The sequence below is a fragment of the Dipodomys merriami genome, unplaced genomic scaffold, assembly GCF_024711535.1.
Source record: "Dipodomys merriami isolate MVZ:Mamm:240054 unplaced genomic scaffold, mDipMer1.0.p SCAF_10, whole genome shotgun sequence".
In the NCBI taxonomy this organism is placed as follows: domain Eukaryota; kingdom Metazoa; phylum Chordata; class Mammalia; order Rodentia; family Heteromyidae; genus Dipodomys; species Dipodomys merriami.
In genome coordinates, this window is record NW_027202271.1 from 37,322,548 (window position 1) to 37,334,817 (window position 12,270).

Here is a 12,270-nt window from a genome sequence, read left to right on the forward strand (position 1 = left end):
GATCAAGACTGGTGGCGCACACACATAATCCCAGATACCCGCAGAAAAAAGTAGGGAAATTATATTTAAGCTACAATACCAAAAACAAGAAAGAAAGAAAAAAGAAAGAAAGAAAGAGTGAAAAAAGAGAGAAAGAAAGAGAATGAGAAAGGAAAACAAGCAAAAAGAATTAAATAATAATAAATAAAAAGTCTTTTATTTTAAAGACCAAGTTTAATGAGGTAGTAGATGAAAAGAGTGTGAATATACACTTTCTTTTTGAGTTTGAGAGGATATGGGAAAATATTTTTAATGATACTGTTATTAATCCATTACAGGTGCAAACATTTTTGATACAATTAAGACAAAAGTTTTGACTTGGAATAACAAAACTAAGAGTTTTGAAAGAAGAAGATGATCCCTTCCAAAATATTAAGGAGGAAAAAAATAAAGCCATTAAAAATTACTGGCAGTTTCAAATAATCTATAAAATAAGTTTAATATTCAGTATCCCAAATTAGTACCTTGTTACTGTAATAATATATTCTGAGGGACAGAAGTTGACCAAAATCTCAAGATAAATGATATACATATTATCAGCACTACTATATAATCATTGGTTCAGTAATAAGTACAAATAAGTAATAATTTTTTCCAGGCACCAGTGGTTTATGCCTGTGATCCTGGTTACTCAGGAGGCTGAGGTCTGAGGATTCCAGCTTGAAGGCAGCCCAGGCAGGAAAGTTCTTAAGACACTCACACCTAATAAACTAACAAAAACTCTGGAAGTGGAGCTGTGGCTCAAGTGGTGGAATGCTAGCTGTGAGCAAAAGAAACTCAAGGACAGCACCTAGACTCAGGCCCACGCCCCAGGACTGGAATACAAACATACAAATAGTAATTGTTTATTAAATGTTTTTAATTAACTTAATAAAACTAAAATGTGTACACTTCATAATCACTTAAAATTCTCAAGAATATGAAAACCATTTGAGGGAAACAGAATCACCTCTTTCATAAGTCAGTAACCAAATATCTCAGTAGTTCAATGGTTTTCCAGTGTCATGGACCTTAGTTAGCTATATTGGAACTTAAATATCCAGCCTTTAGTAGCTGAATAGTTTTTTTCCTATAACTCATACTATTTTGGTTTAGAAATGGGATCTAATCATCTATTACATTGAAAGCAAATTCACAGTATCATAACTATCAAGATTTGGTATCCCTGAATAATGATATTCAGTAGAGTTATGGTCACTCCAATAGTAATCCTATATGTCATTAATAAAAGTTTTATTTGCCTTGTTAGAACTTAAGAGTGATCATTAGAAATGATTTTAATGACCCAGTTGTCTAAAGGTTACCAGAGAAATTTGCTATTTCTTATTGCCAACATAAAGAAGATGGCTTAGATTTTTAAAAAGCCATCTGAATTGTTTTTCTGAAGGTCCTAACACTTGGCTAGGAATCACCTATATGTAAAGTATTAGTATAATAATCCAGGGCTCACTAAAAAAAATCCTGTCTCATCTGTCTTTTTCACCTTGCTCTTTTAAAGTTATTATATGGAATTTGAGCTAACTAGAAGTATGCATGATAGTATGCATGCATACTAGAAGTATGCATGATACTTTAGTCTTGCCAGGAAATACAGTCATGCACCTCATTGATTTAACCTTACATCAAACAGACAGAGAATATATTTTATCATCTAAATACTTAAGTAAAACTTCTTGGCATAGTGGTAGTGTTCATGATTAAATTTGAGCTAATAAAACAAATCTTAACTTTAACCTTTAACATTTAAGGATTAGTGTGACAAGGAATTATATGTCCTCCAGAATAAAAATATTGAGAGGAAAATTTAAGAAGACAAAACCATCAAGACATTGATTATATGGTTACAAAACTGAGAAAGTAGGATTCATCTTTCCTTTTTTCTTTCCTTCTTTCTCTTTCACTTCTATTTTTCTTCCTTCCTTCCTTTCTACCTTCCTTCCTTCTCTCCTTCCTCTCTCTCTCTCTCCCTCTCTCTCTCTCTCCTCTCTCTCTCTCTCTCTCTCTCTCTCTCTCTCTCTCTCTCTCTCTCTCTCTCTCTCTCTCTCTCTCTCTCTCTCTCTCTCTCTCTCTCTCTCTCTCTTTCTTCCTCTTGGTGGTAGTGTGCTGTGGTTTGAAGTAAGAGCCTCAAGTTTTCTTGGCTATTGTTCTAGCACTTGATACATGCCTGCAGTTCAGGCTTTCTTCTGGTTTGTTGGAGATACCCAATTTTGTATTTGTCTGCCTAGCTTTGGTTCAAATGGTGATCCTCATATCTCAGCCTCCTAAGTAGCTAGGATTATAACCATGAGCCACTTACAAGCCAGCTCAGCCCTACTCTTTACTAGCTATTTTGGAGATGGATTCTCATGCACTTTTCTGTCTAAGTAGGCTTTGATCCTCTAGATCTCAGGTGCCTGAGTAGCTAATGTTACAGGTGTGAGCACCTAGTGACCCTTTTATTTATTTATTTATTTTTTGGGTCCGGTCGTGGGGCCTGAACTCTGGGCCTGGGCACTATCCCTCAGTTCTTCAGCTCAAGGCTAGCACTCTACCACTTGAGCCACAGAGCCACTTCTGTTTTTTTTTTTCTTTTTGCTTATGTGGTGCTGAGGAATCGAACCCAGGGCCTCATGCATGCAAGGCAAGTGCTCTACCACTGAGCCACCTTCCCAGCCCCCCTTTTATTTTTTTAAAGAATATAATAATGCTTGTGGAAGAAAGGGAGGAGAATGATAAAAGGAGTGGCATATATTCATCATGCATTGAACTCATAAACTGAAATGTTGAATTAAAACTTTTTGTACAACTACTTAAAAAAAGAGATGAAGAAGCTCAGATTCAGATAAATTGTATTAACATGCTTGGAATGATAAAGGATTAGCTGGAATATAAGAGCAGACCCATAGCATCTTTTCACTATCATTGTATCTGTCATTTTCATTATAGGTATTGATATGAGCATGAGATCAAATTGCAGTTGATACGGAAGAATCACTGAAGACAATAAAGAAGGAAAAATTCATTGAAAGAGATACTGAAGATTAAAAGGAGAGTTTTTTTTAATTTAGAGTGAACCATTAGTCTAAAAAAAGAGCAACCATTAAGTTTGGAAAATGCAAATAAACAGAATATGATAGGTATAGAAGAGGTAAAGAATGTAGGAAAAGAATGGCTAGTGTATAAAAGGAATAACTATGAGGAATTAATTGATAATGTTGTTTGACATAAATACTTGAAAGAGCATGAAAAATGGAAAACAATTATTAGATATGAAAAACATGTATCTATTGGTTACATACAGAAACATATTTTATAAATTGATCATAGAAGCAGTATTTAATACCTTAAATAAGAGGCCTTGAAAAGTAAAGGAAACAAGCAAATGCCATCTCAAATAACCAAGAAGAAAACAAATGGAATAAAGAAAAGGAACATAAGAAAACAGAATAGCTGTAATCGTGGATAACAACTGCTTTGATTATGACTGGGCAAGAGATAAAAAACCTTAGTGTGGCCCAATGCTGGTGGATTGCTCCTGTAATCCTACCTACTCAGGAGGCTGAAATCTGAGGATTGTGGTTTGAAGCCAGCCCTGGCAGAAAAGTCCATGGAACTTTTATATCAAATTAATCACAGAAAAAGCCTAATGTGGTGTTATAGCTCAAGTGGTAGAGTGCTGTCCTTGAGAAAAAGGAGCTTAGGTACTGTGCCCAGAATTCAAGGCCCAGGACTGAAAACAAACAAAAATAACCTCAGTGTCTTGCCCTTAGGTTTCAGTAACAATAAAGTAGCTCAATCCAGATGTTAAAATCTCAGCACAGTAAGGAGGGACGCTGTTTGGTATAGTGAAGGGATATGCGCCATTGGCTATCCTAAAAGTAGATTGTGGTAAGACTAGAAGACTGTAGTAAAGCTTTTTTTTCCTTTTTTTTATTGGTCATGGGGCTTAAACTCTGGGCCTGGGCACTGTCCCTGAGCTCTTTAGCTCAAGACAAGTGATCAACCACTGAAGCCACAGCGCCACTTCCAGTTTTCTGGTGGTTAATTGGAGATAAAGAGTCTCATGGTCTTTCCTGACTGGGCTGGCTTTGAACCACAATACTCTGATCTCAGCCTCCTGAGTAGCTAGGACTATAGGTATGAGCCACCTGCGCCCAGTAAGCTTTTTAATATTTTTTTTAAAAATGATTTGGTGAAGATTGGTAAGAGTATGGATTTTCAGTGCTCTAAGATTTTTGATACTGTTCATAATTACCAAGTGAAATTGTGCAGTTAAGGTTGGCTGAAGATCCTGGTAATAATAACTACAATAATGATAACTGCAACAATAGCTCCACTTAATATTTATTGAACATGTACTATCTGTGAGACTCTGAACTGATCATTGGACATGCTCCAACTCATCTACTGCTCATTATGATCCCATGAGGCAGTTTCTATCATTATCTGAATTAAGTACTTTGACCAAGTTTATTGAGCAAGTTAGAAGCAAGGCAAAGACATCTGCACAATTTTCCTTAGGAATAAAAATACCTTTAGGGAAGAATCTGACACATTCTTCAAATTTCCTCTAGTTACATTTTAAAATATCACAAGATCAACATAATCTCTGCACAGAATTAACAGAATTCCTCACCAGGATGTATAAGAGCAAATTTCAATTTATGAAAACTGTCTGACATTTTGCAATAGTTTCAGAAATATATGCACATCTCCTTTTGTCTACTCTTAAGAGTAGATAGACCTAACCTTTCCAAATGAAGAGATACTTACAGAAACCAAATGACTTATCTAATGATTCCTCAGGTAACCAGTTTTTTGAGCCACATGCAGAAAATCAGGAAAGTACTGAACTTGCAAACATAACTGGGTTTCTAGGAATTTGGATATGTTGTGCATTATTATAGTCAATAATAAAATAAATTAAATAGCATGATAATCTTGATTTTCAATTACTCTGAGTTGGTAAAATTAATATTTTTCATTTTCATACATTTCAGAAAACTTTAGGGATATAATTTATGCATGCAATTTATGTATACAGTGCTGTATGAAAATACTTTCTAGTTTTCTTTATTCTAAAGTATATTATGCAGATCATTTCATTTTGCCATATTCTTATAAAATAATGACCTGTCTTCTTATAGGAGGAAAAAAATTAGTCCTAACTTAGAATTTTCTTAATAGGATTAAAATTGATGCTGAATACATTTTAGGTTTGCAAACATAATAAGGGTAATTGTAGAATATTACATTAGGATCACATTTTTTCAACTTCCACTAAGATTGTAAGGAGAGTGGGAACACGCTGAAATATGTATTCAACCCAAAAATTGTGAATTTAAAGAAACTTGTAGTTTATTCTCAGTGAATATTAAAAATTTTTTTCATATTCTATGTTTTTTTTGTTGTACCTAAAAGAAGCATAGTCATTCAATTCTTTTTTATCTTCTCCATTATCTTTACATAAGATTTTTCCAGAAAAGACACATTTGTATTTAAAAATAACTAACACATTATTTTTGTGAAAGTAAAGCTGACTTCTTGGCTTTTCTCAATGTCTAAAATATTTTAAAAATAAAAAGAACCTAGCACAGTATCTTTTGAGAGGAATGAATCAGTAACTCTCAGAGTTTTAAAGGAGATGTGGTGTACTTTTAAAGAAAGACAAATTAAATGATAATTAGACAGTAGACTTCCAAAGAACTAACACTTCAAAACACAGAACACAACTGAAAAACAAAAGTAGTATTTTAAACGTTGAAACTATGTTAAAAAAATAAAAGTAACTATTTCCCATCCTGATTTACAAGTGGTTTTCTTGCTCCATCAAAGCATATAGAAACAAACTTTGAAGGAAAAAAACAAACAAACAAACAATGACTTAGTCTTCATACATCATCAGTATGCTATGATTTGGTTTGAGACAGAATTTCATGCAACCTAACCATCTATTCTTCAATGTTTTCTCATGAAAATATCTATAGCACGTACATGAGTGGAAAGTAACCACAGAACTGTAATAAAGGCAGTCACGTTCTCAGTTACAGTAGGAAGGACCAAGGCACCTAATTCATACCTGTGGCAAGGCTGAATTGAGCTGTCTCTGGAGTGAATCTCTGTCGTAGATGACATCCTGGAGTCTCTGCTGGGCAAGTGAGAGGCTTTCCTGAGTCTCCCGTAGGGTGTCTAGAAGACGATCTCGTTCATCTAGCATATTCACCATCAGCTGCTCAAAATGAGAGTCTGAGTCCGAGCCACTGCTCTGGGACCCCCTTTGGCTCATTGGGGTGTCCTCATTAATCGTGGGCATCACTTCACACATCATTGCTTAAAAAAAGCAAATGGGAGGGGGAAATGTTAGAAGTGAAATGATTTTCTACGTTGCCACCAGGCTCTTGTCTCAGTTTTCAGCCAATTAACCTTTCTGTTCTTCTTTCCATTCCCTATCGCCCAAATTTAAGCCAACTCTTCTGTGCATGATAAGATACGACCCTTTTGCCTCCTTCAACTATATGCTTTCTCCTTTCCTGACACACCAAGCAGGTGCTACCAACAACACAAAACTCGATTCCACCTGTTTCTTGGTTTCTTTCCCATGATTCATCTCAGCTACTTCAGTTTGTAGAAATGGCCTATCAGTTACTATATTGCCACCTGTTCACATCCTGCAATTTTGCAAATCTCTTACACTATATGACTCCATATTGTTTGTTAATATAGTGAACAATGAGCAACAGTGTCTGGATCTTAAATGAGTTGGCAATAAGTATTTTTAATTATTTAATTATTTAATCATACATATAATTTTTGATGCTGTCTTCCTACATTCTTTCAGAATTCTACATAAAGCTCTTAAGTGATCCTGACCAAACTGTACATACTCTTTTAAACAAGCTAAGATGCATGAGTTTCCTTGATCATTATTCTGCTAATTACACTTATTACACTTAGTTTCCCTTTGTTTCCTGTTAGATGCATTGTCTGCTTTCTGTCCAAACAATACATACTAACACTATTCCAAATATTCTACAAAACAGATGTGATAAATTACATTAGCTAATAACGTAAGTTCACATCTCAGCTACTAATCACAAGCTCTTAGTCATCAAATAAATGAAATATTCAAAAATTTTGAAAATGATTTATTCACTTGCTTTAAATTTACACTTGAGATATTAAGATGCAATGCTGTCCAATTATGTGACATCTCAACAATCAGAACTTGCTTCATTTTCTTTTTCATCCTGAAAAACATATGTTAGAACTCATCTCAATTTCAGATGTTGTCTGATGACCAAGAGCTATTAATTAGAGGGCATGGTTTTGCAAAAGGCTGATATGGAGCAACGCTGGTTTGGCTGTTTATCCTGGAGAACTCTGGTTTTATAATGTAAAGTTGATTCATTTTTTTTTGCTTAATATTCTTGTCCTTAAGGAAAAATTCTTCTGGTGATTTTTTTAAGTCAAGATTTTACAGCTTAAGAATTAATTACTTTTTTGCATAATTCTTCAGATAAATTAAGTTGTTGAAGAGAGAAAATTGATTATCTGGAAGTATTTGGCTAAATCCCCATGAAAATGAAAAGAAACTTTAATAATAAAATTGTTTTTCTACTGATAACATAGGCATAAAAAATTAAAGAGTTTGTGAATTTCAACATACAAAAAGACTCTGAGCTACCTGAAGGTAGGTACTTGTCTTGTTCAATTTGTACTTATATCAAAGTACAAAGTATTTACACCAAAGAAAAAGACATGTAGATTAAATTTACATTTAGTATTGTTAGCTTCTTACTACATAAACATACAATTATTTTCTATTCTTATACCTTTATGCTCAAAGACTCACATAGAGAAGCAATGAGAAAACAAAAAAAATATATCATTAAATTATACTGTGTCATACTTGGAATCTACACATTGAACAACTATGATATTTTCAGAAACCATTACTATGAGCTAAGGTGTCCATTTTTGACAACTTAATGTGAAAAAAGTACTAAGAGAAGAAAAGCAAACATTTTGACAAATTGCATCACAACACAATTAAAAATTAAATATGAAGGTTATCTAAAAATCCCTAACCTTTTCTTTAAATCATAACTTTCTTTAAAAAAAAATCAAGCTCCTTAGTACCTCTCTACTCTGAAATACAACTTTAACTTGTAAGGAAAACTATAACTATAGTAATTACTACTACAACAACCTTTATCTGAATGTATATGCTGTTCTATACAACCTCTTGATATTACTGTGAAACACTGGACATTCCCAAATTTGAAGTTTTAGTTCAGTAAAACAATGTGGTCTTTGATGTGATGAGAAGCTACTGTGAGCTTAGAAAGTCTATCGACTCTACATTCAGAACACATGATTTCATTCCACTCAAAAAACAGGTGCAATAATGTAAGTTACTTAGCCTTCAATATGCCCTTTTATCTCCCATCATGTAGGGATGAAAATTTATATTCTTAAGAATTGCACTTTAAATATCCAATGGGTTACCAGAGACTGAGATCACATAGGTAAAGATGAAAAATTTATTACAAATTCAATGCTTTATTTTCATTACAAAATGACCAAGATTCATTTTGGCAGGAAGATTATTTTACCTTTATGACTCATTCTCCTTCTAGGCCTGAAGTTTTAGTTCTTATAGATACTTCTGAACTCCCTAGACTCATAAAAATCACACTATCCAGAAGTTGATTAGAAATACAATGAATACATGCTACTTTTTCTTCACAGTCAACCCAAATGAATAAATTCAAAATCTTCTCATCAAGATCGGAAAGAGAAAACCATGTCTACAAAAAGAGCCCACATTCAAGACCTGAATTGCAAAATATTAGATGATTTATTGAAACATAATGACATTCAAATCAATATTTTGAGGATTAAAAGCAATGAAAAATATATATCAGATATTTTGTAGCATATACAACATCAGAAACTGCTTGCATTCTTCAGAAGGATATGTTCAGTCAGTACTTAAGAATTTGATAGATATACCACTTTTATTTTTACAGTCTCTTCTAGTATTAGAAAATGCAAATATCACATAATTCCTGTAAAATGAGAAAGGGAATAAGAGCAGTTTGCTGGGATCTTTGTCTTTTCGTATTCCCTCCCACTAGTCAATTTGATGTGTTAATTACATTAACATTATCTAGATATCGATAACTTGTTCATTAGATTACTTAAAGATTACAAGATCTAAGTTGAAGCATTGATAATTTCGTTATAAAAGGGGGAAAAATAAGCCTGCTTGGTTTAATTATCCCAGTGTTTAAAATCAGCTAGAATTTTATAGCAGAAAAACCAACTCCCTTATTGTTAGCACATAACCTTGACTGTCTTCTAAATCTCTCAGCTTTCAAAATAAAAGTTTTGCATGCCCACCAGAGTCATTACCACAGGGATTTCAAGACCCAATATGCCATTCAAGCAGCACCCCTCCAGTGATGACAGGGTTCCAATAGCCTTTATTTATGTTTTTTTAATCAATGAATAACTTTTTTAATCCTGTCACTCGAATTATGCCCATACTATAGTCCGAGATGCAATTATTCACTGATGGTGAGTTTCTTCTGCAAAGATTTCATCTTTAGAAACATTCCGGCTCCACCTCAGTCAACCCACCAGGAGTAATAATCCTAGCCATTGTCTGATTGCATTGCATGAATATTCCTCTTCTTATTTAACTCTAAAATCCCCCTGCCCTGGCGCGGGGGGGAGGAGGTGGGGGGGGGGATCCCATCACCTCCAATAGGAGCATTTGCACTTTCTTTACCACGGTGCCTGTACAAATAGCTCAGGAACCAGCTCGCCCTGCACTGCTGGACAGCTCTCTCCCGGCCACACCCCCCAACACCACCCTGAAGTTGACTTCATATTTTCCACCCTGAAATTGAGAGAGGAGTGGAGAGGGGAGAGAGAGAGAGAGAGAGAGAGAGAGAGAGAGAGAGAGAGAGAGAGAGAGAGAGAGAGAGAGAGAGAGAGAGAGAGAGAGAGAGAGAGAGAGAGAGAGAGAGAGAGAGAGAGAGAGAGAGAGAGAGAGAGAGAGAGAGAGAGAGAGAGAGAGAGTCTCTGAGAGAGAGAGAGAGAGAGAAAGAGAGAGAGTCTCTGAGAGAGAGACAGAGAGAGAGACAGAGAGAGAGACAGAGAGAGAGCGCCAAGTAGGCAGGATGGAAAGGATGGGTGGAAAGCCAAAGGTAACCGGTCGCACCTTCCCTGGGGGTGGGGTGGGGCCGAGGAGGTGATTAGCGATCAGGACCCCGAAGCAGGGGGTTGGGGGGGGGGGGGTCATAGAACTCAATGTCCAAGTGTCTGTACCTAAGGTCTGTGATTTCGGGTCCGGCTCCTTCAGCGGGTCAATGGCAGCCGCAGTCCCCGGCTCGGCGCGCGGCGAGGCTCACACCCAGCAGTCCTGGACCATGGCCCTAGCAGCGGGAGGAGAGAGGCCGCTCAGACCCGCGCGCGCCCCGGCGCTCTCCCGGAACGAGCCGGGGCCGTGCGGCGTGGCCGCGTCCCCACATCTTCCCACGGCTCCTCCGTCAGCAGCTCGAAGGAGAAGCATCCATCGGAAAAAATGGCATATTACAAATTTTGCTTTGGGAAGCAGAGCTCGGTTCAGACCATTGTCAAAGAGATGAGAGGGGGAGGCGGCTCTTAAAGCAGCCGCGGCCCCTTTGCCAGAGCAGCCACCAGCTCCTGCGCGTGCAGCTGGAGCCCCAGACCCGGTAGTGGAGAATTGAGGAAGGGTGCGCAGGGTGGGGGGTGGGGGGGAAGAAGGGGGAAGGAGGGAGCTGGGGCGGGTAGGGAGGTGGACTTTCAACCAAGTGGCAACCACTCCCCTTCCATCCCCGGGCCATTTGGAGTGTAGAAGAAATGTCCTTCCAGACACGAACTTTGAGAAAAGGCCTGGGGAGGGAAGTTCTCCACCCAGCCTCCCCCCCCCGCCACCCCTCCCCACCCCATCGCCCCAACCACAACGAGTTTCAAGCTAGGGCTGGGAGTTCAATGGAAGTGAGTTCCCAGGGATCTAGGGGAAGCAGGAAGCTGGACAGGTCTCCGCCTGGCGCCCAGCCAGTTTCTACATTTAAGGTGTCTGATTTCACTTAAAGGAGGCGCATCTTTCCCGGGAAGGGAAGCAGCCACTATCTGCCCCCCCCCCCCACCCCCCACACCCCTCCTCCCCGCTCCCCTCCTCTTGCACACACCCCTCCTCGCCCATCTTTTTCCTCCTTCCAGCCCCTGGTCGGCCTGGGTGTTGGCATCGCTTGCCCACAGAACCAACCTGCCCCGAGCCGGAGGGGATGCTAGAGCATCTTCCCAGCTCGCGCGCCCGCCGGGTGCGGTGGCCGCCGCCACTCGGTCTCCGTCTCCTCCCCTCCTCCTTCTTGGCAGCCGCCACCACCTCCTCTTCCTCTGGAAGAAGGGCTTCCCCTGGAAGCTGCTGCAGTGGTTTCCACCGGCCCTTAAATAAATTCTGAAGTAATCACGTCTTTGCTCTCCTCCTCACGCACACACACACACACACACACACACACACACACACACACACACACACAAGCACGCACACACGCACACACCGCGCGCGCTCGCGGATTCACTCCTCTCCCCGTCTGCTAAAGCTCCGGCGGAACCCAGCGCCCCCGACGATGGCGAGGGCCAGGGATGGGCACGCGTGGAAACAGGGTACTCTCTCCCTCCCTCCCTCCCCACCCCCAACCCGCCCTGAGCTTCTCCCACACAATACTCTTATAGGGAAGCAAGTGTGGGCACGCGCCGTGGAGGGTGGGCATCGACTTGGCACCTTCTGGATCTCTGGCCTTCAGCTCTCATCACGCCTTGAAGCAGCCTCCTCCCCCCCCCCCCTTCTCCTGGAAGCGAGGACATTGTAGTCACGGTGGTAAGGACCTGAGTCCAATGGAGGGTGTGGTAGCATTTGTCACTTTGCTTTACCTCATCCAGTCTTCCATATTTCAGCGCGTTCGTGATGAGAATGGCATGTGCAGGCGTCCCGGCCAGATCACTGGAGCTTCAAGTACAGTCTAGGCTCTCCCCTAAGTCCACCCTCCGGTTCCTCGGTGCCTTCCACACCAGGACATCGATTTCTATGGTTGTACAGGGATTACCTGTTCGTACACCCTCTCCCTCTCCATCTCCCTCCCTCCGCACTCTCCACACGCTCCCTTTCCCCTCCCCACCGCTCTTCTCACTGCCGCTGATGTCCACTCCTATAGA

The 12,270-nt window shown here is 39.2% G+C and overlaps 1 protein-coding gene across 9 annotated transcripts in view; it reads right to left on the reverse strand.

Annotated features, from left to right (window-relative positions):
• Window positions 1-12,009, reverse strand: part of Ppfia2 (PTPRF interacting protein alpha 2) — a 338,232-nt gene extending 326,223 nt beyond the window's left edge. For 7 of the 9 annotated variants that reach the window (XM_069989222.1, XM_069989198.1, XM_069989193.1 and 4 more), the window contains exons 1-2: window positions 10,357-10,592; window positions 6,098-6,348 (exon numbers count right to left, since the gene is read on the reverse strand). In XM_069989222.1, coding sequence (XP_069845323.1) covers window positions 6,098-6,346 — 249 coding nt within the window. In that variant the 5' untranslated portion in view covers window positions 6,347-6,348; window positions 10,357-10,592. Of the gene's footprint in view, window positions 1-6,097; window positions 6,349-10,356; window positions 10,593-11,320; window positions 11,646-11,988 lie in introns of those variants that run through there. The other 2 variants (XM_069989192.1, XM_069989190.1) reach the window with 2 other exon arrangements.
• Between the last annotated feature and the right edge of the window lie 261 nt (window positions 12,010-12,270).